General features: G+C 37.9%; 1 protein-coding gene across 2 annotated transcripts; it reads left to right on the top strand.

Moving 5' to 3' along the window:
- Positions 1–8846: 8846 nt before the first annotated feature.
- On the top strand, positions 8847–11151 carry LOC114190815. Of its 2 annotated transcripts, none has more exons than XM_028079862.1 (4): positions 8847–9159; positions 9271–9394; positions 9609–10036; positions 10410–11151. In XM_028079862.1, exons 1-4 carry the CDS (start codon positions 9089–9091, stop codon positions 10648–10650), a joined length of 864 nt encoding a protein of 287 aa, XP_027935663.1. In that variant the 5' UTR covers positions 8847–9088; the 3' UTR covers positions 10651–11151. The 2 variants fall into 2 exon arrangements, with proteins under 2 accessions (XP_027935663.1, XP_027935664.1); XM_028079863.1 differs by having other exon boundaries at positions 9274–9394.
- The last annotated feature ends 14233 nt before the right edge of the window (positions 11152–25384 follow it).

Genomic DNA, 25384 nt, shown 5'->3' on the forward strand with positions numbered 1-25384 from the left:
TATCATATTATACAAACTTAGTGAAGGTTAAAAATCAAATAACTTGTCACACATAAGTTTAGGAACTAAATTTCAAGTTCAAAACAAAACCAAAGTCTAATGTTTTGTATAGAATTTAAAGTTAATTTAAAATATTTATAGAGCCTCACACTTCTCATCCCAATGGTATTCTTGCACAACATTGCACTAACATTGTTGAGTTCTAATAAGCTCAATATGACCTCCTTCCAACAGAGCCCGAGAATAGTAACTTATATTTAAATCTTTTAAATCTTTAGTAGATTATCAACTACCAAAAGAGGACGTAAATCCCTATCTTCATAAAGACCTTTTTACAATTCCTTTAACATTCGTTGTCGAGCATGTGCTATTTGCACTTTGAACTCACGCTACAAATGCTTATTGTCCAATACAAACAACATATTAGGCAATAAAAATTTGTACAACTTGAGTTGAAACTACACATAACACATGGTCAAAAGCGAATGTCAAAGAGGTTATAGAGAGATATTTATGGAGGTGGTGATTTACATCCTCTTTGGGTAGTTGGTAATCTACTCAGGGCTAAAAGATTTAAATCATAAGTTACTCTTTTTGGATTTTAATAGAGGAATGTGAGATTAAGTTGGTAGGAACTCAAAAATATGCATATTGGTGTATTTATTTGGAAAAGAGGAGAAAACATTTAATCAAGTACACACAATGTGAACTTGAAATGTCATTCTTATTGTGTTTAAGATGCAAGTTGTCAAATTCTTTCATGATAACCAATGAAAGAAGCTACTCTACCAATCTCAAGCACTCATCGCATGCAATTGGCTTTTCTACTTAAAACTAGATTATTATTATTATTATTATTATTATTATTATTATTATTATTATTATTATTGTTGTTGTTGTTGTTGTTGTGTTTTGTATTAATTTTTTTAATTCAAAATTATTGATATTAAAAACAAAATTTGTTGTAGTATTTATTTAGAATTTGTGTCGTTCTAATTAATTGATCACAAGTAACATTGACAATATTAGACAATTTGTTATATTATGTGGCTTTAGTGACTAGAATGCTTTATTTCAAACTTTGTCCCATGTTGGACTTAGGTAGGCTTAGGTGATAGTACTTAAGTCTCATATCGGACTTAGGTAGCCTTATGTGTTAGTATTTAAGTCCCATATTAGTACTCTACCAATCTCATAATGTCCTGTGTTGCACTTATGTAGTGTAACGTAACATTTATCATTTTTCTTATTATAGATGTGCCAAAGAGAACATTCATCGTGCTTGGATGTATGAGTATTGTTATAATGGTGGAAGATGTTTGAAGGAAGCTTTTGTCATTGGAGTTGAAGAGTTTTTCCGGACAAGTCAGCAATATGAATGACTAATTTCGTGCTCAAAAACTCACAATCGTGGCCCAACTCTCTAAAAGACAACTTAAATAATTTGATCTTAAGTGAATTCAACAGGTTGATTTGTTTGTACAATTTGTTGATTTCACTTGACTTAAGTGAAATCAGTCGATTGAAAACCAATTCAACTGATTGAATGCATTTAAATTAGAAACTATATACAACAAGTCTTTTAACCTATTAGAACTCATTTTAACAGATTAAAAAGGACACACTAAGACTAACAAGACATCTAACATATATCATATAGCCTACGAATATGGTACAACATGTAAATATCATATTCTACACTTTATTTCCAGATTTAACACTATAGAAACATGATCATCAAATGGATCTTCATCAATCTTCATCAATCACATGTGATCTTATGCACTTTGCTTTATCAAATCTTTGCACCAATGTTGCTTGTGCTAACAGAATCAACCTATAAGTTTTACAATTTATTGGTAAAGGCAAATGAACCAGTATTTGAAGGAACAACTGGGTCAAAACTATCAATATGCATTAGACTTTAGGCTTGCAAATCAAATTGAAATGTTCCTAACCAATGTTTGGACTTTATTTAAAAAATCCTATTAGATTTAACACTACCAAATACTTGCCAAACAATTATTATGAAGCTAAGAGATTAGTTTCAAAGTTTTGATTGAAAGTTAAGAAAATTGATTTTTGTGCGAACGATTGTATGCTTTTCTATGACAATGATAGTGGGAAAAAGGATGCATCCTTACTTCAATGTAAATTTTGTGGCAAACTCGATATCACAAAATCCATCCAGGAAGAAGGAAAGGAAAATAATACCATTGATATCCATGTTCTACTTGTATATAATTCCAAGCTTACAAATAATATTTGCTTCAATGAAAACAACAAAACATATGAGATGTCATGATGAGAGAAAAACATAAGGCATGTTACGTCTTCCATCATAAAAACAAGCCTAAGGGTTGCATTGACTTAAATGAGGTTGAAAATGATATCTCCTATCAAGTTGATCAAACGTCACAGAAGAAGAAGAATTTTCACATTTGTTTATGAGTATCATGATGATGACAATGATGATGAGGATGATTAACTTTTCACATTTGTACTTGACACTCATAATTTTTGGTTAGCTGTAATTTAACTTTTTGTCCTGTTATGAGATTTTATTTAGTTATTCTTATAATTTTGAACCTTTATTGTGCCATGAATTTATTAATTGCTACTTGTAAGGTTTTAGTTACACTACAATGTCATATGGAGGTCCACTTTGCCTCGATAAAGGGAAGAGAATAGCAAAAAAAAGGAGAAAATATTTTCTAAGAGTTCCTTTAGTTATACCATCCACACCTACCCCAAGTCCACCCACTATTGCTAACACACATAGTGAACCCATAGAGTCCCCTACTACTCACACCATGCCATGGTACCCACACCATATTGTGCTACTCACCCATCCGTATCCATACCATAACCTTTTACCCATACAAGATCATCCCCTACTTATATACCCTCCACATCATCAATAATGTCTCCTGTTATTGCTCCCGCATCAAATTCTTCTAATTCAGTTGTTGAATTTGACCATCCTCTCCATGATCGACCAATCACTGAATCTTATGGTAGAAAGTATAGCTGTCAAAATGGGTTGGAACCCGCAAGCCAACTCGGCTCACCACGGGTTTGGGCCGGGTTGGGTTAAAATATGTTTACAAATTTCAATATGGGTTGATTTTTTATCTGACTCACTGAGAACCCAACTCACTCGGGTTGATTCTGTGGTGAGCCGGGTTGGCTCACCAACCCACAAATAAAGGGTCACACAAGTATTTTTTGTTAAGTTGGACTTTGCACTTGGGTCATGTTAGGTTGTTTTTTTTAGCCAACACAGATAATTTGTATTTTTGTGATTTTGTTGTATTTGGATTGTATTAATGTTTATTTAGATTTTAATTTTAATTATAATTTAGTTTTGACTGAAAGAAAAAATAAAAAGTTAATTTTTTTTAATTAAGTAAGTCCGTGAGCCAACCCGTTTTACCCACCAACCCATGGTGGGTCTGTCTAGATTCAAATTTTTTTGACTCGCTAATAAGTGAGTTAGGTTGGATTGACTCACTAAGTGATCAACCCGTGATGAGCCGAGCCGGATCGAGCCGAACCGCTTTGACAACTCTAGTAGAAAACAATTATTCGAATAATCTTAAAAAATTGATTTGTATGACATGTTTCACCTCATAAGTTCCTTTGCACGACTTTTCTGCATCCATATTTAGTTTTGAAATTTTTACTCTTTTATATATCTAAGTTGGTCCATAAAAATTTGTTTACATAAGAGGTTCCTATGCAACCAAATCAATATATATATATATATATATATATATATATATATATATATATATTATCTTATTCTATAAAATTTTGAAATGGTATTTAAATTCTAAAGTATAAGATGAAAATGCTTATACGTTAAGGCATCAATAGACAATGGGTTTCACACATTAGTCCTCATTTTTTGATTTTTGATTTTTTTTATCAGCATAGTCTGCGACCAAATGAAAAGGAGGCAGTGGTGCTACAGTGAAATAAAGGTGAAAGCTTAAAAGTTGTGTGCATTTATGCTTTGGAATGGATAACTATAATGCAGTTAGGTGTATTTAATCTCCATTGCAAAATCAAGTAAAATAATGCAACAGCTTTGTACATTTCTTCGAGTGCAGAACAAGCGAAAAACAAACCCTCATCATAATACTCATTATGCTTCTGTTGCATAGCATGGAAACAAGAAATTCAATTATTCTATAACCATTTTCACGGCTAGATATACATATACAACTTCATATCATAATTACCATTGGTCCCTACTTGCGTTTTACTTCATTAGTTATGCCCATTCTTTTAATCATTTTGTTAATCTGTAATATCTGTTAATTTTACCAATGATTATAATCTTAATAAAATATTGTTAACTTTTTCTCAGTAGCTTAGTTATTTCAATCATATTGTTTTTCTCTATATAATACTCAAACCTAAAATATATTGCTTAAAAGATTAGATCAAGTAACACTCACTCAATGGTGCGGATCTTAGTGCATGAGGGGCTTGGCCGCCCAAACATTTTCAAATTGCTCAATAATATATTTCAATATACGGTTAAGTATGTTTTTAGTCCTGAACTTTGACCTAAAATTGGAATTCGTTCTTAACCGAAATTTTGATAAATTTTGGTCCCTAAACTTTAAAAATGAATGAATATAATCCTTTTAACGCAATTGTGTTAACTTTTGTTTAGGTTTCGATTGCATTTCTCAGTAAATATTAAGCTGAGAATGTGTCAAACAGCGTAAACAACTCCAATATTAACACGAAACACATTCAACATGTTGAAAAAAGTCAACATAATTGGGTTAAAATGACTATATTCATTTATTTTTAAAGTTTAGGGACAAAAATTTTTCAAAGTTTTGACCAGGGACGAATTCTAATTTTTGGCTAAAGTTCAGGGACTAAAATCATATTTAACCCTTCAATATATAATTAATATATTTTATTGTTTTAAAATATATAATATATAATAATATACTTTTGTTGTTTTAATATAATATATATATATATAATAATGTAGAATAATATATTTTTATTATTTAAATATACATCGTTCATTAATATATAATAATATGTTTTTATTCTTTTAAAGTATGAGTATCAAAAAATTATTGTTCTTAGTTATTAAATTTAAAAAATGAAGAAAGATGAAAATATTTATCAAGAATCTTTTACTTATTTTCTCATTTATTATTATTTAACAATTTTGTTACAATGTTGACAATTTCAAAAAGAAAACTAGTTTAAAAGTTCAAGGCTTAATATTTAATTTGGTCCTCTAATTTTATTTGAATTTTCAAAAAGACACACCAAGTTTTTTATTTTTCCAATTTAGCCCTCTAATTTTTTTAAAATGTCCAATTTGATCATTTCTATTAGACTGATGTTAACGACATGTTTATACATGCCACGTGTCAATTGGTAAAATTTTTAATTTTTTTAATCTTGAATTTTAAAAAAACACTACCACATGTTAGGTAATGGTTGTGCTACGTAGTAGTGACAGTGCCACGTGTCATGTGACATGGTCGTGCTTGTTTTCAATTTAGTTCCCTATTTATAATTTCGATTCAATTTAGTCATTTTTTGTTTCTTAAATGAAGCAATTTGGCCCCTCTCCAACTTGAGAGTAACACAATCGAGGAACCAGGTAAAGTAAAAGAACTAATGATATTAGATGATACATATAAAAAGCATCTACTACTACAATTGAATTTCTTAATGATGAAGCAAGAGAATCAATTACTTTAGGTGCATACTTTTACTCAAAAGAGGACACTACTTTAGGTACAACAAAGAATATCCTCACCTCATTGAACATGGATAAGTTCATTAGAGTCTATCAATGAAAAAGTGAAAAAGACATGTGGGATGTGCTTGAAGCTACTCATGAGGGAACAAATGATGTGAAGAGAGCAAGGAAGCATGCCTTGATCCAAGAATATGAGTTGTTCAAGATGCAATAAGGAGAATCAATAGCTGAAGTGTAAAAAATATTCACACATATTGTTAACCATCTTATAAGCTTGGGAAAGGAGTTTGATAAAGAAGAGCTAAACATCAAAGTGATAAAGTGTCTTGATAGGAGTTGGCAACCTAAGGTCACAACCATCTCATAATCAATGGATCTATCCACTATGACCACAATTGCATTGTTTGGTAAGCTAAGAGAACATGAAATTGAGATGCAAAAACTAAATGAGCAAGATTCAAGTGAGAAAAAGATGAAGACTATAGCCTCGAAGACTGGCACCGAAAGGAGTGATGAACCCGAGGAGGAGGTGGCTGAATCAAGTGACAATAGGAACTTGAATCTACTAGTTAAGAGGTTGAATCAAGTTTCTTATTTGTAACTACTTGGCCAAAAGTTTACCCTGATATTAACCCATTGATTGCCCTTTTGAGCTTTAAACATTTTTTTCTTATTTTAAGTCCACTACAAAACCTTACAAAGAAAAATACCACATTATCCCTTACCATAGGAAGAAAGAAAAATGGATTTTGTAAGGAATGGTTAATGCCTAAAGAGTTGGGATGAGTGATGGCAAACCCCTAGCTAAGAGACCAACCACAAGAGTTATGACTAGACGCATACAAAAAGAGTGAGCCTCAAATAACCTAAGTGGTCCAAGCTCTTATTCTCATAGATTAATATTAATTGTAAATAATTAGAATATGTTTTTTTTTTCTTGGAACTTGTATTTTGAGTCAAATAGTGTAAGATAAATATTATTAATTTGAATTATCACTCTTATTAATTACAATTAAAAAATAAACCTAAATAATTTATATAATAAGATATAAGTTCTTGTATGACGTACTTCTTTCTTAAACAATGTGGATCTATTGTTATTAAGATTGTGTTTAAGATAATGATAAATTGATATTATTTTAATGATTATATATATTATAATTAATTAATTAACTAATTAATAAACTGTAATAACTTGTTATACAAATTAGATTAATTAATATTATTTTTTAAGAATGGTTTACTTGTATGATATAACATAACATGTGTGTAGTGGAAAGAAGTTTAACTCTTGTAATTACTTCAATACAATTTTCATTTAATAATATTTTATTATTTACTAATTATTTTAAAAATCTTTAATTTACATTGATATTTTAAAATACATTAATATATATATATATATATATATATATATATATATATATATATATATATATATATATATATATATAAATAAATAAAGAGGTGTTTGTTGGAGAGGTGTATGAGAAATGATTATGGATGTACGAGAAGTATTTGTAGGAGCGGTTTATGAGAAATGCAATTTTCTAGAAGCTATTTCTTTTCCACCAATCTTAGTTTTGTAAAGTTTGTTTTTACATGAACACTTCTATATTATATTACATTAGCGATCCTAATTTGAAAATTTTACATTAATTATAGGAATAATATTATTCTTAAAATTTAGAGAGATTTGGTAGATGGTTGAGAAGTAAAAGAAATTTAAATAAGATCACGTGATAGTATAAGAATAGCAGGTAGTGAAGAAAAAGTTTGAAATAATCAAACTCACCCATTGCATGTGAATTCAAAATTTAAATTTAAAAAGGATGTTTCAGATAAAACCAATATATGCTGCAGAATTATATGTGTCGGTATCACACAAAACCCTCTCATTGTGTGCGCCTGCTGCCCTGCCGCCTGCAATTTCTACAACTATATTTTAATAAGCATGATCTACGTTTGCAAATGGTTAAAATTTTAATTTGATCTTTGAAAATTTAGATCTCTCACTTTTATTTAATTCAATTTATTTTTTTAATTTAAAAACAATTTAATTATATATTTTTCGTTAGATTGATGTATAAATTAATTTCAAATTATTTCACTTATAAAATAAAATAAATTAAAATATTAAAACTTTTTAATTAAAATGATTTATATATTAACTTCAACAAAAATATATTAATGAAAAGAAATTAATTGAATTATCTTATAAAATTTAAAAAATAAATTGAACAAAATAAAAAACGAGAGATATAGTTAAATTCTTTATAAAAATTCAAGAACTAAAATAATATTTTAACCTTTTAAATAAATTCATTAATGTTAATAATATTTAATAAATTTAAATCATCTTACAGTTTTTTAACGTAGAAAAAACTGTAGATGACATTTTCCAAATATTACACCGGATATCTTACAACATTGGCTGAAATAAAATATTATGTCCACAACATCATCCAATTTACTCTTCTTTCTCTTTTCTTTAACAATTTTGAGTAGTAAATTAATTTGTTTATTGAAATTTTATTTTGAAACTCAAACAGTGTTTTAAAACCAGGAGAACAATCGTCAATAAGTTCAAAAAACAGAACACCAGCCTCGTACAGTTTAATTATTAATCAATAAAAATACAGTTAATCTTTCCCGTTGTTAATATTTAATATTTTATGACTTCAACATAGACTTTAGCAACTGCAACTGCAATATGCATTAAAACATTAATTAATATGTTAATTTCTTCACGCAAGCCTCTGATTTAGGCGTGTTTAGCTGTAATGTATTTTTGATCGGTGGATAGTCCCACTACTTAGTAAAAGAAACTGGGTAATTAAATTCCACTAAAAATAGAAAACGATAAAAAGATACATTCTTTTTTAACATATTTAATCAAAAAAGAATGTCTACTTCACATGCACATTTTTTTAGTGGTTCAATTTCACAATTTTGAGCTGTGAACAAAGCGTAAGAAACAAGATCTCTTTTTGAAAGGAAAAAAGATACAGAATGTCTTTTTTAACTATTACCGTCAATCGGTGGCACAACACAGAAGTGTACTTGTAGGTGGGTATTTAATTATTCATTTACTTATGACTCTTAGACAGTGACTTCATAATAAAAAATCACCATGGGTGAGTTGTTGTGAGCAAGATTCCATTCCCTCTATAGACATTTTTTGAAAAGCCAAAGTACATTTGTTTTTGAACCTGAAGTGCACACCCCACACCGAAAAACAAGCATTGATCTTCCAGAGAACCATCACATTCCCGTTTTCTGTGTTCATAAAAGAACTGAACACACTTTTTGGGGTCTGATCTGAAGAAAACATAGATGGGGTCTTGGTGTGGTGAAAGTGTAGGTGAGAAGCAAGTGGTAGCTGCTGATAAGGACCACATATGGAGGTGTGTTTCTGTTCTCTCTCACTCTCTATCTATCTCACTTACATTGCATTGTGAAATGGGGCACCCAGTGGCAACAAAAGTGGAATCACATTGTTGAATGTGTCAATTCAGCAGCAAGAAAGTGGAAGAGGGGGGTCTGAATCTGAACACTGTGGAGTGCCTCAGAGGGAGATTACTGGCAGAGAGACACGCTTCAAGGGTGGCCAAGATGGAAGAAGAATCAATGGGGAACAAGGTAACATAACATAACACAACAACACATCTTTGTTCTAACAACAGCGTCAATCTTGAATAGTTGTTTCATTATCACTTTATGTGGCACTGTTTGGATCACCGCTGTAACGAAAAGAAAATGGCATTGCGTGTGGCTTTTTGTCTGACAAACTTTATCCTGTGTATGTTTCCATTTTTCTCTCCCGAAAATTAATGAAAATTTCTTCTGGAGACAGTTAGTTGAGTTGGAAAAACTGCTTAGAGAAGAGACCAAATTAAGAGATAAAGCTGAAAGAAGGCTCAAATTTTTAAAAAACAAGGTTGGATCTTTCGGCATACCCTCCAAGTCAGGGCAATTGGAACGTTCTGATTCGTCGGAGAAATGTGAAAATTCCCGTGGCTCGTCTTGGATCAGTTCACTTTCCAAACATTCAGAAGAAAACGAAAAAAAGCATGGTGCAAAAATTCCAGCTTTGCCAGAAAATGTAGATCACAGTGACAATGTTTCCGAAGCCTCTACTCTTATTCAGAACCACAATGGTCCATCCAGTACGAGAGATTGTGATTCTCAGAATACTGATGATTTCAGTAGTAATTCATACCCCCAAAGCCTGGGCGAGAATCCGAATCTGAGCTATGGGAATTTGCAGAAGGATGAAAACAGGTACTAGATTTGAACGTTTTGATGCTGACATTTTGGTTCCTTTTCAACGAGGGAATGCACTTTTAGAAAGTAAAATTTCTCTGTTGTATGGTCTTAATATTAGAGGAGTGGAGTATAATAAAATAAGAGTTTTTCTGTCATGTAAGATTAATGTAAATGTTATAAAGATCATTAAAATTATTATTTACCATGATTTGTGAATAGACTACATGTAAAAGAGTCTTTAAACTATCAGTTGTCTATAAACTAAATTCTTAGGTGACAAATTATGAAGTTGTTGACTGCTATACTTTATGAGTGTTTTATCTGATATATATTCTTTCTGATGAATAGTTTGTGTGGTTGAATATTTAATTTTTGTGGTTTATTTCAGGTTTAGCAGTTTAAGCTCAAGATCATCATCAGTGACTGAGAATGAGAGTAATGATGGGTATGTGTGTGATAATTCTCTGGCATTAGTTCCCGTGACTGTGACACCTACATCACAAGCCACCAGTAACCAAAAACCAATTACTGTCAGTGTGATTGAAGCTTTAGAGGCATTGAGGCATGCCAGAGAAAGGCTCCAAAGTTCAATGAGAACAAGGCAAATGATTCATGTTGGCCCAATTTAAGCTCCAACGCAACACTGGCATAGTAATAATGCTAAATTATTGCAATATTTATGTATTATAGGTAGTGAGATTGTGATTTAGCATTACAACAGGGGGAATATCACAAACCTTGAGTTCCTAAAATTAATAAGATTGGTAGCAGAGAGGTAAAATTCTTGTGAATTGTGGTTTCACTCACCACAGAAAGCATGTGACGTAGGGATGTGCTGTCATCTCCTTTGGGGTCCAACTCTTCTGTCCATATTCTTTTATTATGCTTTTCCTTCACATACTTTTTTTTTTGCTGACTTTAATGTGGTCACCCCTTGATTCCTGTGACTTGCATCAACATTATTATACTTGGCCTTATGGTTCATGAGAAGGACAAGGCTTATCCTCAACCATGACTATGCTGTTGTAACTAGCCAATTTTGTCATCTGTTGCTCTCTTTTCTCATAAACACCCCATAATTTTTTCATATCAAGCAATGGAACATCATCGTTTTACATGTCTAATCTAGAGTGACAAACTACAATCAAAGAATAAATTGATTTGTAACTTATTAATTTTGATTTGATTTGTTTCTGATTTGTGTTATTATTTGTATCAGATTTTGAATGTTACATCTTAAAGGGATTTAGAAAGCATAGAAAATCCCTTTGGTCCAGTGTGTTTCCCTCTTGGATTTCACTCAATGCCGTTGTCGTTGTCAAATGTATAAGTAACACTGATTATGTGTTGACGTTGTTACTCTTTGGATGTTGTTTGCTTCTACGAATCTCACCGTCAAAATGTAACGCGTCACAAAGAGCGTGTTCCATTTGTCGCTAAAAGTAAAGAGAAATTAAGGTGGAGAGAGGCCTCGTCATTCTCTTTTGAGATGCCCATTCACGGTTTAGAGAAGCAAAGGTTCCTATCAACTCATTTTTGGGACTGTTTCCCAATCCACTTTATCAATTTTATTTAGAGAATTTAGAGAGAGGGATAAGTACGTTTTTAATCGATGAATTCTAATCCAAAGTTAGAATTTGTTTATAAAACATATATATTTTAGTTTCTGAAATTAAAAAATGTATGAATATAATATTTTTAATTAAATTACATTAATATCTATATGTCTTGTTTTTCGATTAACATTATAAATAATTTAAATACCGACATAAAATGTTTTTACATAGCAAAATCATTTATTATGTACTTTAATTGGAAAAAATATTATATCTATTTATTTTTAAAATTTGAGAAATAAAAATCTGACATTTATTTTAAAATTTAAATATAAGTATATTTAATCCAATAAAATAATCATTTATTAGAAGATAAAACGCATGTAATTCCTTATGAAATCCTAAATATATATAATGGAGAAATGTGATATGCTACTGTGGATAGTGCATGTGGGGCATGTAACATTGATGTTGCGTAAATATTAGGATACCAAAATTTATGTAACTATTATCATGAAACACATCAAGAAAATGAAAGAAACATGATAACTTTACAGTCATATAGGAAATGACCTGTAAGTTAGGGACGTGTGTTCTAATTATCATTAGGGGTGGCGTCTCTTATATTGTGACTTCTGGGGAAGTTGGCCTCTACCAGAAGTTTTTTTTTTTTCATCATGCACTTAATTCTTAAGAATGGATTCATTTCTCATTTTATTTCATCATAAATTTTGTTAATTCCAAATCTTTTGACGTTGTAGTAGGGTAATTGTGTTGTTCCAAATTTGAACTGCGTTTTAATAAGATTGTTATAGAATCCATACATATAAGTTGCTCCACATATCATACGGTGACACTTCAATATATATATATATATATATATATATATATATATATATATATATATAGGTTGCTCCACAATAGTTATCTTATTATACCCTTCTCTTAAATTATTGATGTTTTTGGTTTTTTCTTTCTAAAACTATTAATTAATGTTTTATAAATTTCACATTTGATTAATTAGCAAGATTTAGTATTTATGTACTAATGTAAAATTAGTTTTTTACGTTACTACTATGAGTCCAAATAAAGATTATTTAACATTTTTGTAAATAATTGAAACTTATTAACCATCATGTTACACGTTACATGATTTTTGTAAATAATTTGTAATAAAAGAAATATATTTGTTTTTGCACATGCTGGCTAAACCGAGACCGACATCATGTTAACTAGCGGATGTTTGTGGTGGCAGGGAGGGACCATGGCCCACCCCAAAAATTTGATTTTTTTTTTAAATTTTAGGTATTTTAAATTTTTTTATATTATAAATATTAGATAATATATTATAGATATTAGATAATATATTATAAATTAATGATGATTAAATTAAATATTTTATTTTTTTATAAATATAATAATTAATGTTAATAAATAATAAAATATAAAATCAAACATAATAAAGAATAAAGAATAAAAATATTTATCAAGATGTTATTATTATTATTTTTCATCATGGTTTGAGCTTCTTATAAATCGTTTTCATTTCTTATTCTCAAATTTTTTCTTTTGTTTTTGAAGAGAAAAATATCTATTTTTTTGCTATTATTTCTCTTCGTTCTCTTTCATTTACGAGGAGGAAAAGAATGAGGTAATTCTTTCATCTTACATGATAGAGAAATATTAGTTTAATAATTTATTTAATAAGTCTCTTTTATATTAATTTTTATTTTATGAACATAGAAGTAAAAGTATTTTACTGTGTGTTTTCTATAACCAGATTTTAACTGTGGTTCATTATATGATTTGAGTTTCTCACGAATTGTTCTTGTATCACACCTAGCCGGTTTTGCTAGTTCACCAACACATGTTATCCTTGACTGACAACCCATATCGGACAAGGCTGGGGGATTGGTGTACTGTACCTAGCCAAGCCCAATCAAGTAAATAAGTACACACGTTAAAACCACATACCATCCAGCACCCGGACACAACCAGCACTAGCCATCTAGACAGGTAGCCGGCCAAAACCGACTACTTGCCTAGAAGGCTAACCCACTTCAATACACCTCTGGAAACTGCTTTAGGACCAGGCCCACTCATGGCCCAAGCTGGAGCCCAAGTCAAGGCCCAGCCCATGAAATGGTCAAACGTCATTAATGTCTATAAATACACGTGGACCCCATCATTTAAAGGTACGCATTCATTAATTGCTGATTTGACTCTTGAGAGCTTTGACGTACTTGAACTTCAGAGATTCTTCTGCAGGTAACCCCTCATGGGTTCAAGCCGGCATGTATCGAATGGGAAGAGGCCAACTAAGGAGATAGCGGACTACATGGTAAGGTGACGCTCGTGCCTAACTTATCTTATTTGTCCCTCTGCAGGAACAATTGGCGCCCACCGTGGGACTCGAGACGAACACCCTTAGTACCCGCTTTTCTCTGAAGATGGTTTCTACCCGCAGCAAAGCTGGAGCTAGCAAGCAAGTTGACGCTGGTCCCTCTGGACCCTCTGGCGTCACCCCTGATTTGGCCGCCATCCTAGACGGCCAGATGAAGATGCAAGAGGAACTTGCAAACCTCAAGAAACGCAACGCTGAAGAGATGGAAGCGCTCAGACAAGAGAACTCCCGCCTCAGGAGGAAGATCGAGGCAGATGCCGACCTGAAAGGAAAAGCCAAAGAGACCTCTGAAGCTGTGAAGTCTCCGGCTTTCCAACCTACAGAGGAAGAAAGTGAATACAACCCCACCCCCCACACCTTCACCTCCACCCAACAAACCCCTCTCACTACCACACACCCCCAACACTTCCCACCAGGTCACCCGGGACCTACCGTACCCTCAACAACCCACGTTCCCCACAACATACCCACTACGCTCCACACCGCGTATATCCCACCCTACAACCCCCCATATCTTCCCACAACCCACATCCCCCCTCATAACATCACCTCCACCTTCCCTACCATGATCAACCACCCACTCCCATCCCACATTCTCCCCTCCCACCAGCCTAGACGCCGCCACCCATTCACAGACTTTATCGCTAACACCCCTCTCCCAACCCAGTGGGAACCATTCAACCTCGATCGCTACACTGGCGAAACCGATCCCGATGAACACCTGAAAGTTTACATCACACATGTTGCTCTGTATACATCCCATGACGCAGTCTTCTGCAAAGCCTTCCCCACAACACTAAAAGGCCCCGCCCTAGAGTGGTTCACTACCCTCCCACCCTACTCCATTGATAATTTCGACACCCTTTCCCACATGTTTTCCACACATTTTGCCGGCAGCCGCCCCTACCAAACCACCACCATGTCCTTACTGGGCATCAGACAGGAGCCTAATGAACCTCTCAGAACATTCATCGACCGCTTCAGTAAAGCAGCCCTTCGCACACCACACCTCAACCAGGAAATGATACTCCAATGCATGACCCTCACCCTGCAACCCGGACCCTTCGCTAACAACGTCTACCTTCACCCATCCACCTCCATGCACGAACTCAAGCTGCGTGCCGCTGACTACGTTCGCATGGAAGAAATGCAAACCCTTCACACTAAATTCTGCAACGACTATGCCGCCAACACCCCCAATCCCAACCCCGTACCCAATCCCACCCCACACCCTCACCCGCGCCCCGATACCCGTCCACGTGAACCCCGCCAACCACGTTTTACCAGATACGCCCCACTCACAGTAGCCCGCTCCCGCATCCTTGACGAAGCCCTCCAAGCTGACCTCCTCCCCCCACCACGCAAAATGACCACCCCTCCTAACGCAGACATGACCAAGTACTGTCGATACCACCGCAATCACAGTCATACTACAGAAGAGTGCAAAGCGCTACAGGATAAGATCGAAGAACTGGTACGCGCCGGCCACTTTCGCCGCTTCATCCGCAGAGATGACCACACCTCCTCTCGAACCCACCACCCCCCACGACACGACCACAGACGACAACCAAGCGACGCTAACCACAATAACCAACCCGCCCAACCCAATGACCAACATTCACAACCCGCCCACACCAACATCACCCCTGCCGACCCCCCCTTGCGAGGTACTATTAACACAATCTCTGGTGGCTTCGCAAGCGGAGGCTCCACCTCATCTGCCAGAAAGAAACACCTCCGCCACATACAATCTATCAACCACATCACCCAAACCCATCACAGACGACGTATGCCCCCCATCGTTTTCACTGATGATGACTTTCACGGCCTCGACCACCAACAAGACGACCCCATGGTCATCACAGTTGAAATCGAAAACTATGCCGTTAAAAAAGTACTGGTAGATCAAGGCAGCTCAGTTGACATCCTCTACTGGGCCACTTACCAAAAATTGCAAATCCCTGACACCGCTATGATCCCATATGACGAGCCCATATACGGCTTTTCTGGCGAACAAGTCTCTACCCGGGGCTATATAGACCTCCATACCGTCTTTCGAGAAGGAACCCAAACAAAAACAATCCCAATCCGCTTCCTAATAGTCGACGCACCCACATCCTATAACATACTCTTGGGCCGTCCTTCCCTCAACACCCTCGGAGCAGTCGTCTCCACCCCCCATTTGGCTATGAAGTTCCCGGCACCATCCGGTGATATCCTAACCATCCACTGCGACCAACGTTTAGCACGCGAATGCTACATGGCAAGCTTAAGGCCCCAACTCCCAATCCAACAAACAAACCACATCGAACGACCACCTAATTCGCGCATAGCCTTATCCGGCGAAGACCTAGATCCCAGAATAGGCCGAGATGCCCGCCTCGAACCAGTCGAGGACACAACCCCCCTGGAACTCCCCAACGGCCATTCTATCAACTTGGGCACTGGTTTAAGTCTTGACGAGCGTGCCACAATTACACCCATCCTTATAAACAACACGGATCTCTTCGCTTGGTTAGCCGCCGACCTCCCAGGGGTAGACCCCAACGTCGCGTCTCACAAGCTCTCGGTATATAAAGAAGCCCGCTACGTATCTCAGAAAAAACGCAAACTTGGTGAAGAACGCAGACAGGCAGCCAAAGTAGAAGCCGAGAAGTTGCTGAGCGCAGGATTCATTGATGAAGCGCATTACACCACCTGGCTCTCTAATGTTGTCTTGGTGAAGAAGGCCAATGGTAAATGGCGGATGTGCGTGGACTACACAGATCTAAACAAGGCATGTCCTCGCGACGCTTACCCCCTACCCAACATTGACCGCCTTGTAGACGGCGCGGCAGGAAATAAAGTACTTAGCTTTCTGGACGCATACTCAGGATATAACCAAATACCCATGGCCACAGCAGACATGCACAAGACCGCCTTCATCACAGATGATGCCAACTACTTCTACAGAGTCATGCCCTTCGGCCTAAAGAATGCTGGAGCAACCTACCAGCGGCTAATGGACAAAGTCTTCAGCCACCTCGCGGGACACTGTGTCGAAGTCTACGTTGATGACATGGTCGTCAAATCCCCAAGCCATCACCAACACGCTACAGATTTGGAGGCGGTCTTCTCCGCACTGCGCCAGTACAACCTCCGCCTAAACCCAGAGAAATGCGTATTCGGCGTGGACCGGGGTAAATTCCTCGGCTTCATGTTAACCCAGCGCGGCATAGAGGTTAACCCCGAAAAATGCAAGGCTATCATCGAGATGCGTAGCCCCACCACCATCAAGGAAGTACAGCGACTAATTGGCCGCCTCACAGCTATATCCCGTTTCCTACCAAAACTAGCAGAACAAACTCAACCCATAATCCAGCTCCTCAAGAAATCCGCCCGGTTCACATGGACCGAAGACTGTGAACAAATCTTCCTTAAGCTCAAAGCATCCCTAACCTCACCCCCCATCCTCCGCAAACCTGACACTAGCCAACCCCTGCTAGTATACATCACGGCCACCGATCACACCGTCAGCGCTGCCCTTGTCCAGGAAGCAGAAGGCACCCAGCACCCTGTTTACTTTGTAAGCAGGACACTCCAAGACCCTGAAACCAGATACCAAATGGTAGAAAAACTAGCCTTATCCTTGGTCCACGCCGCACGCCGTTTGCGCCCATATTTCCAAAACCACACCATAACCGTCAAGACCGATTATCCAATTCAGAAAATATTGTAAAAACCAGACTTAGCCGGGCGCATGTCGTCATGGGCCGTAGAGCTCTCCGAATTTAGCATCCGCTATGAACCACACGGCCCCATCAAAGCCCAATGTCTCTTGGACTTCGTTAATGACCTACAACAAACACCCACCGAGGACCAATGGACGCTTCATGTAGATGGTTCCTCGAACCCAAGAGGTGCAGGTGCCGGCATCGTACTAGAAGGCCCCAACGATATCCTCATCGAGAAATCCCTTCATTTCGCTTTCAAAACATCAAATAATCAAGCCGAATACGAAGCTATACTAGCCGGTCTCTCCCTAGCCCGTGAAGTAGGCGTCAAAAAGCTAATATGTAAAACCGATTCCAAACTCACAGTAGGTCATTTGAACGACGAGTTCCAAATCAAAGACCCCATCCTCCAACAATATTACCATTTAGTCCGCGCAATCATCCAATCCGCCTTCGAACTAGTCCGCGTCGAACACATACCCAGAACCGACAACATCAGAGCCGACATCCTTTCCAAATTAGCCAACACCAAACTCAAAAACCGCAACCGATCCTTGCTACAGCAAACACTATCCACACCCTCCGTCACACACACTTGCCAAACGTTAACCCACACCCCATCAGACAATCTCACCCCTACCCAAAGCCCAAACTAGACCACCCCTTACATTCAGTACCTCAAAACTGGCAACCCCCCGCCCGACGCGGACAAAACTTGGATGGCCAAGGCCGCCAGGTACACTATGGTAGGCGACGACCTCTACAAACGCGGATATGGCCAACCCCTACTCAAATGTGTCACACCAGAGCAAGCCCAGTACGTCATCAAGGAACTACACGAGGGGATCTGCGGTTATCACTCAGGAGCGCGCACCATGGCCACAAGAGTTCTCAGAGCTGGGTACTTCTGGCCTACAATAGAAGCGGACTGCCAAGAATACGTCAAAAAGTGCAAACCGTGTCAAAAGCATGGTAACCTCATACATCAAAAACAAGAACAGCTACACCACATATTGTCCCCCTGGCCATTCGCTAAGTGGGGAATGGACATCCTAGGCCCATTCACACCCGGCAAAGGACAGGTTAAGTTCCTCATCGTAGCCGTGGACTACTTCACCAAGTGGATTGAAGCCAAACCATTGACCACTATAACGGCCCAGCAAGTCCAGCAGTTTGTGTGGAAGGACATCATATGCAGATATGGTATACCGCATACCATCATAACAGATAACGGCCGACAATTCATTGACAAGGAACTAGCAAAATTCTACACCGGTTTGGGCATCAAACATATCACAAGTTTTGTAGAACACCCACAGACCAACGGGCAGGCGGAAGCGGCAAACAAAGTTATCCTCGTGGAACTGCGTAAAAGATTGGATACCGCTAAGGGCCGATGGCCAGAGGAGTTAATTGAAGTACTATGGGCCTACAGATGCACCCCACAATCGTCAACTAACGAATCCCCCTTCAGCCTAGTATACGGCGCAGACGCCATGATACCAGTAGAAATTGGCGAACCTTCCCTGCGCCGAGAACTATACGACCCAGCTCACAACCACCAAAACATGGCCTTGCATCTCAACCTCCTTCCCGAACTCAGAGAAAAAGCCCAAATACGCAATCTCGCCGCCAAACAATGAGCCGCCAGGAAATATAACGCAAACCTGCACCCGAGATCGTTTGTCATAGGAGACCTAGTATGGAGAATGGCCAGCAGTGCTAGAAAGAGGGATGGCAAGTTCTCCGCCAATTGGGACGGCCCATACCGCATACGAGAAGACACAGGAGGTGGGGCTTATCGCCTAGAACAACTATCCGGGGAAGAAATCCCCAACACATGGAATGTATCCCACCTAAAGTTTTATTTCAGTTGAACATACACCATACTTGTAACCACGGGTGTACTCTTTTTCCTCACTTGGTCTTTTTTCCCTAAGGAGGGTTTTGGCCAAGGAGGTTTTAACGAGGCACCCCCATTTCAATCAATAAAATGAGTGGTTCCCTACTCTATGACTCTATGATACTTGTGTTTAATTCGTTTAAGTTCCCCACCCTTACCACAAGTAAGCGGCCTGGGTCGAACACCCTCTACTTGTGTTTAATTCGTTTAAGTTCCCCACCCTTACCACAAGTAAGCGGCCTGGGTCGAACACCCTCTACTTGTGTTTAATTCGTTTAAGTTCCCCACCCTTACCACAAGTAAGCGGCCTGGGTCGAACACCCTCTACTTGTGTTTAATTCGTTTAAGTTCCCCACCCTTACCACAAGTAAGCGGCCTGGGTCGAACACCCTCTACTTGTGTTTAATTCGTTTAAGTTCCCCACCCTTACCACAAGTAAGCGGCCTGGGTCGAACATCCTCTACTTGTGTTTAATTCGTTTAAGTTCCCCACCCTTACCACAAGTAAGCGGCCTGGGTCGAACACCCTCTACTTATGTTTTAATTCGCAAAACGCCAACAACGTTCCCTTATTTAAATACACATACAACATATCTCATATTCCTATCACATGCTATCATCAACAACCACAAAACATGTATATATCCACAAGATGCATCATATTAAAAACAAATCAAAATATTGTACGAGTTATTACAGACTTAGGATTCATTGCGAAATCAAACAATATAAAAACTACATCCTAAGCTGCTTGGTTACCATCACCCTCCACGGTCACATCCGCTTCCTTCTCTGCCTCGGGCGCCTCACTCCCAACCCCTTCCTCACCTTCTTCATCCTCCCCTACCAGCTTTCCACCGACCACATCTTTATCTACATCAAACCTTGAATCCAGTGCATCCACATCGTTATAGAAGAAGGCCGCCTGCCGCAACCCCTTCTCAAAGCCGTTTATATGCTCCTGAATAACACTGTTCTTTAGGTCATCCAATTCACCGACAGCCCCATCATACTTATCCTTTAGATCCTCATAGTCCTCCTCCATCTCCCCTATCCGCTTATTCAACTTCTCCTCAGAGTCTAGACAACGAACCTTCCACGACACCAACCTTTTTCTCTCAGCTTCCCATCCTTCCTTCTCCTTCTCCAACGCCGCCTTCTCCTCCGCCAACTTGTCCAACTTACCCTGCAGCTCCCCCACCTCCTTCACTTCCCTTCTGTAAAGGGACCCCACACGTCTACCCAACACCAATGCCTTACTCCCAAATTCAACCATGGTCCTCACAATATGATCAACCTCCATATTGTCGATGGAGTTCACAACAGTATCAGGCAAGTTTATCGAGATATCCTTCCTCACGGATATCTCCGGCAACTCGATTAGCCCGGCCTCCGGCGCCTTCTCCCCGCTGGCCGATCCCGCCCCATCACCTGACCCAAGGATAGCGGCTCTTATCTTCTTTACATCCTTACCCTTCCCAGGTCGAGCTGGAAGCTCAGCCCTCCTCTTCGTGCCGCCATGTACATGCACTTCCACCACGGACTCCTGCAGATTGGGAACACCGGCTTTCCCAGCCTCCTTGGCCTTGGCGGCCATCTCCTTCCTCAGTGCTTGAAAGAGCGCCAAGTTCTTCTTGCCAGACTGCGCCATATGTCCTGCAATAACATATCACAACTCGGATCAAAACAACTTAGCATCATTAACACAGATTAAGTAATAAACAGATACCTTCAATATCTATAATCGGATGCACCGAATTATAAACCCTAACTAAGCCCTTAGTGGGCAACTTATTCACAAATCTTAACAACATCCCCACCACCTCCTTATCTCCGGACGACAACTCCTCCATCCCCATATCCTTGTAACGCGAAGGGTTATTGGTCCAACTGAAAGGGAACTTTGTACTTCCATCCGCATTCAGGAAATGCTGCTCACCTCCCTCCTTCACCACAACCTTGAAGTATCCATCCTTGAAGTGCTTGAAAGACTGGGAAAATGCATCCAACCTGCTAATGCTGGGACGACTTATCAATGACAACCATGTAGCCGGCCTCCGGGGTCTGGTATCATTGAAATACAAAAACGCATAAGGTGAAGGCTCCAAGTACAGCGACTCGCACAAAATGCGGAAAGCCTGTAAGTAAGCCCAGCTGTTAGGGTGTAGTTGAGTAGGCGCCACATTCAAAGCCCGCAACACGCCCATGGTAAAGTCGTCGAAAGGTAGACGTATATGCAGTTGAGAAAAATGGCACATATACATGTAAAAGAACTTCTTGGTAGCCCCTTCTTGCCCATGGCATACCCGGTCTATGGCGCTCACTCTTTCCAATGAAACAATGTCTCCACTGACCCCTCTAGAGATGACGGGTGTACAGTTTAGCCAGGAATTCAGCAGACGAGACCACCTGAACAGGGATGACTGCTCACGAACATCAGATGCAACCCACGCATAACCACCCTTAGCCGGCCAGTTGCTTTCCTCCAGTTCTTCAGGGGGATCTTCTCGGATCTCCCTCACTACTTCCATTGGCACCCCGCTTGTGCCAACTCCAACATTCACACCCTCTCCACGGAGCCGGTCACCTCTACTCCTATCCGACTCAGTACTTTGACTACTACTAGACGTAGATAACGATGAACTATCGCTACTGGACATACCTGTTTGATTTTTTACGGAAAGATGTCGGCGGAATTTGGGAACTAGTCGGACAAGATGTTGCGCACAAGATCTCTGATTTCGAAACTCGCAAATGAACCAAGTAAACCATCAGCTGCATTCAAAGCTGTATTTATAGTCCACGATCCCAAACGACTTAAACTCTTCCCGCCAAAATGGAATCCCAGACCAAGCGACACCATCATTATGAAATGTATGACACATAAAAAACGACGGCGCCAAAAGTTTAACGATGTGACCACCTGACGCCTTTTCACCTACCTTCTGACACTTCATAGCCTTAACACTGTTCATCACACTTAAAGGCTGGGGGACTGGTGTATCACACCTAGCCGGTTTTGCTAGTTCACCAACACATGTTATCCTTGACCGACAACCCATATCGGACAAGGCTGGGGGACTGGTGTACTGTACCTAGCCAAGCCCAATCAAGTAAATAAGTACACACGTTAAAACCACATACCATCCAGCACCCGGACACAACCAGCACTAGCCATCTAGACAGGTAGCCGGCCAAAACCGACTGCTTGCCTAGAAGGCTAACCCACTTCAATACACCTCTGGAAACTGCTTTAGGACCAGGCCCACTCATGGCCCAAGCTGGAGCCCAAGTCAAGGCCCAGCCCATGGAATGGTCAAACGTCATTAATGTCTATAAATACACGTGGACCCCATCATTTAAAGGTACGCATTCATTAATTGTTGATTTGACTCTTGAGAGCTTTGACTTACTTGAGTTTCGGAGATTCTTCTGCAGGTAACCCCTCCTGGGTTCAAGCCGGCATGTATCGAATGGGAAGAGGCCAACTAAGGAGATAGCGGACTACATGGTAAGGTGACGCTCGTGCCTAACTTATCTTATTTGTCCCTCTGCAGGAACAGTTCTCATCTCCTATTCTCACCTATTTTCTTTTGTTCTGAAGAGAAAAATATATACTATTTTTGCTCTCATATATAAGTTGTTGTCTTCCATTCTCGAAAAAATAAAGGAAAAGGTAATTCTCTCTTGTATCACATGATAGTGAAATATTAGTTTAATAATTGTATATTAATTTATTTAATGAGCTTGTATATTAATTTTTTATTTTATGAACATAAAAGAAAAAATATTGTACTGTGTGTTTTTTATAACTGGATCTTAAGTGTGGTTTGATTATCATCGAATTTTCTTTTGATATTTATGTCTCTCAATTTTTTATTAGATTATGAAAAATTATTTTTGTCTTTTTTTTAAATAGGTATACAAATTCAATTTTTCATATGTTCAACTTTTAGTTATATATTCATTTTTATTATATTAGTGACAATAATTAAATATATAAATTTTAAACGTATTATTTTGGCTCCCCCAATAATGTTGGTCAAGATCCGCCACTGATGTTAACAACACATAGACTTAAACATAGGACATGTTAGGTCAAGGGGACTAACATACTATACATATTTGAATACATATCAAACACCTAAAGTGAGATGTAGTAGGTCTAAGTATAGTTGGTCAGGACGAGACCAAATCGGCCAAGTCATTGATATCGGTAAAATATAACTAAGTTAAGAAAAAAAGTTAAAGTAGGCTAAACTAAGGTAATTGAGCCATGTGGCTCCAACCCATTCAAGTAGTGACCCATGAACAATAATATAAATATCATATTGCACAAGGTAATTTAATTACATTCATTAATTACCACATTTATTGCCATCTGATGCACTTGACAGACTTTAGTGTCAAAGTGTCTGCTGGCACAACCACTGTTACGGTTGGTAGAGGACGATATCTGAGGGGTTATTGACTTGTGAAACTTTGGAGATTGGAGTACAAAATGATAGTTGTTAGTGAAGATCTTTACAAAGTATAGTTGGTTCTACAAATGAAAACATTTTGGTTGGCATGTGCAAAGAAAATTTGTGTTTCTTTGGTTATCTCTCATGTACAACCATATGATCACAAAACTTTTAAAGAAAGAGATAAAGGATGAGGAAAAGACTAAAATGACCAACAAGCTGACAACCTTGAAAAAACAATGTGTCATTCACAAGGAAGCGTTGGAAAAAGAGCGAGAAATTGTGAAGGGGGAAAAGGTTGAACTAGAGAAAAAATATAAGAGTTGGAGGAACTATTGCTTGGAGTCGGAGAAGAAGAGTAAGGGCAAGGAGAAGGAATTGAATGTTGCATTGGCAAAGGAGAAGAGTGAATGAGAAAGTGTTTAGGCTGGATCCTTCAAGTATCAGAAGCTTGTCCTTTCTAAACATAACAATGGTTTTGGTAAGGCTCTGAAGCAGGCTAAGTTCCTCTTCAAGGTATCGATAAAAGATGAGCGGTTTGACATGAACAAGGACGTCTTTAGAGGTACAATTATGGATGCACTTATGAATGTTGATGAGATTGTTGAAGCACAAGCTAATTGTAAGATGCGGGAAAAATAATAATTATTTCAAAGGTGGTGGTTGTACGTGAGATATATTAATAAATTAATAAATAAATCATTCTATAGAAGTGAAGGGTAACATAATTAGTTATAGCCTTAGCTATAGGTTGGTGGTCATGGGTTTGATTTTTGATGTGTGCATTTGGAGTGTTTATATTTTAAATATTGTTTTTATAATTGTTTGGAAGTGTTATGTGTGCAATTGGAGTAATTTATATTTTGTAAATTTTTACAATTTAGTTGGAATGCATTATCTGTGTAAATATTATTTATAATGGTTTGAAGTGTTTGCTCGAGTTTTGGTGATTGTGTGTTTGAACCTTGGCTATAACAAAATGCACATATTAGTTTTCTTTTTGGATTTTTTTTTGTGGTGCTCCTAGGAAGGTGAAGATTTGAAGGCGGGTTCGTTGAATTTGATCACATCCATAGGAAATAATTGATAATTAAGTGGGATTAAGTGGAAAAATTAAGTGAAGGGTTAAGGTAGCATTAGTTAACGTGGATATTAAGGAAAATAAGAGGAAGAAAACAAAGTTATTTTATTTTAATGTTGGTTTGAGGGGAAACAAAGGGTTGTTCTACTAAGTTAAATTTTTGGGTTGGGAGGAGGGGAAGTGCTTAGAAAATTTTTTCTACGGGAAAGAAGGGAAGAAGGAGAGTCATTTTGGAGTAGTGGAA

The sequence above is a fragment of the Vigna unguiculata genome, chromosome 7 (assembly GCF_004118075.2).
Source record: "Vigna unguiculata cultivar IT97K-499-35 chromosome 7, ASM411807v1, whole genome shotgun sequence".
Lineage (NCBI taxonomy): Eukaryota > Viridiplantae > Streptophyta > Magnoliopsida > Fabales > Fabaceae > Vigna > Vigna unguiculata.